This window comes from Physcomitrium patens, chromosome 7 (assembly GCF_059467195.1).
Source record: "Physcomitrium patens ecotype Gransden chromosome 7, ASM5946719v1, whole genome shotgun sequence".
NCBI classification, from domain to species: domain Eukaryota; kingdom Viridiplantae; phylum Streptophyta; class Bryopsida; order Funariales; family Funariaceae; genus Physcomitrium; species Physcomitrium patens.
Genome location: NC_143416.1, coordinates 13,668,799 through 13,673,373, shown reverse-complemented (window position 1 = coordinate 13,673,373; position 4,575 = coordinate 13,668,799). Strand labels below are relative to the sequence as shown.

At 47.1% G+C, this 4,575-nt stretch overlaps 1 protein-coding gene across 6 annotated transcripts; it reads right to left on the bottom strand.

The window, feature by feature from the left end:
* Positions 1 to 620: 620 nt before the first annotated feature.
* LOC112284961 (UDP-glucuronate 4-epimerase 1) lies at positions 621 to 4,325 on the bottom strand. 6 transcript variants are annotated; one of them, XM_024525387.3, is made up of 4 exons: positions 4,186 to 4,325; positions 2,667 to 2,912; positions 1,801 to 2,451; positions 621 to 1,688 (listed from the first exon to the last, which is right to left on the bottom strand). In XM_024525387.3, exons 2-4 carry the CDS (start codon positions 2,778 to 2,780, stop codon positions 1,047 to 1,049), a joined length of 1,407 nt encoding a protein of 468 aa, XP_024381155.1. In that variant the 5' UTR covers positions 2,781 to 2,912; positions 4,186 to 4,325; the 3' UTR covers positions 621 to 1,046. The 6 variants fall into 6 exon arrangements, with proteins under 6 accessions (XP_024381155.1, XP_024381152.1, XP_024381153.1 ...); XM_024525384.3 differs by having other exon boundaries at positions 4,173 to 4,314; XM_024525385.3 differs by having other exon boundaries at positions 2,667 to 3,171; positions 4,173 to 4,312.
* Between the last annotated feature and the right edge of the window lie 250 nt (positions 4,326 to 4,575).

The following is a 4,575-nucleotide window of genomic DNA, read 5'->3' as shown; positions in this document are numbered from 1 at the left end:
ACATATTATTTTAAAGATATCTCATCATTGTTCTCTTAAAAATAATTGTATTAAGTATAATTTTAAGATAGTTCATAGATTTTTAGATACATACATTCTGAATTCTAACATAAATTTACAATATCCCACCCATTAATATTTTTGTTTTGATTTTTCCATTATTTATTTTATTTTCCCAATGTTATTTAATAAGTGGCAACAGGTAAGATTGTAGCAACTTTGGTGATACGGTGCACTCTATCCTTGCCATTGTTAGTTTTTCTTTGAAAATTTGAAAATGTTTCGTACTCCTTCACAGCACAATCAAAAATTCACATCATACCAAACTACCAATGACTTACAATTTCCACTTCATCCAAACATGTAGCTCCAATTAAGTGACAAAACATGAATTTGAAAGAATCATTCCAATTCAATAAAAAATCAGTTATCTGCAGATAACCACAGTGATACCAAACAAAATGCAAGTGTTGTGAAAATGAATATGCACAGAACTGCACACTCCGGAGTTTCGCTGTGTCTGATTGAGTGTGAAGGTTGTATACTAAGCGTCCAACGAATCATACTACGACATGGAATCTTCACATGAGAGGACAGCAGAAGCTTAGAGGATCGAAATGTGATCGAAGCTTGGAAGGTTTATGTATAGAGTGGTAAGAATTCAGTGGAATTGATCGACATCGACATGTCTGATCGACGATCAGTAGCTATGTGGGTAGATTGGTCGCCAGTAATTGCCGGAAGGTGGTACAACCTTCATGTTGAAGGTGGTCTCGGTGTCGGTAAGCAGATTCGGTTACTACCGCTAATAGATTTACAACTTAAGAGGCGAGTGATTGCACAACGAGTCCCACTCGTTGTCTCTGACGTGAACCCACTGAGTCCTGTGATTTGGTTTGATTATTGAACGTATAAATGTGCGGTGTCAGTATAGTATAGTTCATGCGAGGGTTGCTGCCTCAGACAACGGACGGATTCCCTATTGCTAGATATTACGTGACTGGAAGATGGGATTGAAAACGATGACTCGCAAAACTCATGTTAGTCTACAGTGTTTGCTCATTGTTTCCCGGCCACAACTTTCGATTGGAACTGTCACCGTAATAGCTGAGATACCATTTTACAAACTTCTTCAATCCCGTGTCGAGGTTCGTGACAGGTTTGTAGTGGAGCTGCAATTCGGCGGACGAGATGTTGGCGTGCGTGAATGGGACGTCGCCGTTGCGAGGCATTTTGATGGTCTCACGCTTGGCTTTCACTTTGAGGTATTTCTCGAGGATGTCGACGAGTGTAGGGACGGTGACTGGGGATGTGTTGCCCAGGTTGAAAACGCGCAGCATGGCCGGACCGGACTTCTTGCCGCCGCTGCCTGTGCTCTTCTCGGCTGTGTCCAACGAGGCAACGCATCCCTTCACGATGTCGTCGATGTAGGTGAAATCGCGAGCAAGGTCTTTGCCTCCCGCGCCCGAGTAGATGCTGATCGGCTTTCCCTTCAGGATGTCGCGGGTGAAGGAGAAGTACGCCATGTCGGGTCGCCCCCATGGCCCGTAGACGGTGAAGAACCTGAGTCCCGTGATAGAGAGACCGTAGATGTGGTTGTATGTATGAGCGATCTCTTCTCCTGCTTTCTTTGTAGCTGCGTACAAGCTCGCGGGTTGATCTGTTCGATCGGCCTCGGAGAAGGGTACCTGCAAGCGAAACGGAAGGAATCGTGAGGATAAACCCTATGACATCTGTCGGTGATGCCATCTTTGACAGATACTAAGAGTTGTGCTCAGAGCTGGTGAATTGTGTGCATACCTTGGTGTTAAGTCCATATACAGAGCTTGAAGAAGCCCAAACGATGGCCGGCTGTGGATTAGTGGCCTTGCAAACCTCAAAGATATTCACCAATCCTGCGATGTTGCTGTGAATGTAGGATTGGGGATTTTGCATAGCATACCGCACACCGGCTTGAGCCGCCAGATGCATTACATGCGTGAATTGGACAACATCGAAGAGGCTTTCGATAAGGAACTTGTCGTTGATGTCACCTTCGACAACGAACACGCCATGCTTGTTGAGAAGCTCCTGTCGAGCTCGTTTCAGAGACACCTCGTAGTAACTGTTGAAGTTGTCGAGTCCTACAACCCCGTCACCTCGCTTCTTCAAGGCCAGGGAGACGTGAGTGCCGACGAAACCCGCGGCCCCCGTGACCAACACAGTCAGCGCATTGTCATTTCGATTGGGAGAACCTGAATGGATAACCTTTCTCTCCCATTCATGATTGCGCTGGAAAACCTGCACCTTGAGGCTTCCATAACCTTGGCTACCCCTCGGCAAGCTCATCCATAGGAACACAGACACTGTCAATGCAAGAAGAATGGAAGTGATGCAGAGCAGCTTTGCCAACGCACTTGAATGCCATCTTGATGTCACCCGTCCGAAGTAGTTGCCCTTGTCCATCTTCACCTGCACATCACGAACGCAGCAATCCTCAAAACGTTGATACAAACGACGCCAAGTTTCACGACCATTACCAACTGATCTCTGCTCTGCTAGATCCCTTGTCTAAGAATTTCCCAACCATCAAAGCGATTGAGTCATTCCAAGTTCATTCGGATCTACCGACAAGGCAAGTTGCGCAATAATGTAAAGTTTGGGTCCTGGATATTCGAGGATTTTACCGGCTGCACAGGATCTTCAGGTAAAGAGTCTATGCTATTGCGTCTACAGTGCAACGTTGAACCAACTTTGCCGGGTGTGGACGGAAAGTCATCTTGCACTGTAGACGGAGGCATAATCTTGAGAAGGGGCTGTGGAGGAATTATTAACGTGGGAAGACCCCCACTTCGCCTGTCAATGAGTGCGTGAGCTGGGGCAATGCCCTCCTCGCTCTAGTGCACCCGTGCCCGTTCGCCAAATTACCCCCCCTAAGCACAAGATCATTGGAAACCACCGTCAAGACCGAAACCTCCAATCGGATCCAATGCAATTTCAGGCCAACATATCTCAGGATATTAGGTCGTCGCGCTCCAAGTATTGCATCCTGTGACGTGCAGCGATCCGTTGCAAACCAAGAGGACCCGATCTTCAAGTTAGGGATTGTTGCCAAGAATCTGAGAAGCTTCCACCTTCATACTGTGATTTGTGACAGGACGCATCTATGTTGGGTGTTGCTCATACATGGTCCTGCGAATTTGGTTTTAGGTCATAAACTATACACTGGCTGATACGTTTTCCGAGTGGTAACGACAGCTCGACTGATGTGAACACAAGAATTCGCACCCTCAAAGTACATCATTACCGCCAAAATGCAGACTACTAATCGCCCGGGTAAGAGCTATACCTCGACCGCAACTGAGTGGCAACAACGGATTCTAGTAGAATTGGATCTTCCATTTCCAGTGTATTCACTAAACAATCCAACCAGATCGAAGCTGTAGCTTTACTGCAATCTTCGATGAGAGGCTACTATGGTTCAATGCGATTTTCTCACTCTCAAAATTTACGAGTTCAGAATTCTACCAGATTTTACTTAAGCAATCAGGGAAGCCAGCTGAAACAATAATCGAAGACTCCAAAGAACTTAAACGCACAGCAATACAACGCCGAAAAGAACAGGCAGGGGTGAGGGGACAATAACTTGTTCATTTTATGTGGTACACATCGCAAGAGCTTGACAGCAATGACAACGAATCTCTGTTTGCGCCAGACAAATAACAGGTCCCTAGTGCTTCAAGCGGAGATTGATGGAGAGAGCGAGACGAGCTAAACGTGCGCCAGTGAACTTATCAGGCAAGACGAAGGCTTGCACACTGCGTGGAGAATACTAAATGGTTGTGATAGGTCTTAAGCCTAGAGTAGCAGCACGGGGAGGTGAAAGAGAGGGGCACATTCCTGACCAAACATTCACACGAATGTGAGGAGGGTTCGCACACGGCAAATCTCGACACGGGATGCAGATTCCAGCAGAAGGCATTCGAGTAGCTTTGTAGACATTTCCGAAGCCCAACTACACGAGAACGCAGATTCTACGTGGGGACGATTCAGAGAGTACACAACCTACATCAGTCGAAAACAAAAGTAAAACAAAAACAACGATGAGCTCCGCAGCAGAAGAAAGATGGCATTCCTGTCATCTTCCAGACAAGATCCATAAAAAGTCGGGAGAATGTCAGAACCAGGCGAACCTGAGAGATGTACCGAAGTGCGGGACGGCTGCGACCTCCCCTGGCACTGACTCACGGATCTACGCTCTAGCGCCTTGGGACTCACTTCTCCCAACAACAATCAATCGGCAGAGGCAGCGAGCCCTGCATTCGAAAAACTCCCTCGCCCAGCTAAGAAATCCTAGAATGAATAGCCTGCAGTCGGAGATGGATGTCACGATTCCTAGGGACTCGGAAGTGGCTTCTCTGACTCTCGCTCCGTTATTCGCTCTGGAACTGAGAGATGGCCGTTGCTATTTTCGCCCCTCCTGAAGATCTCCTAAACCTGGTCCGCTGCGTGTGAAGACCGAGCTCCAGCTTGCCGAACTTGAGGCGTGATGGTCTCGGCCAGGTGCCACCAAGTTGATACTATGGACTCCCCAGT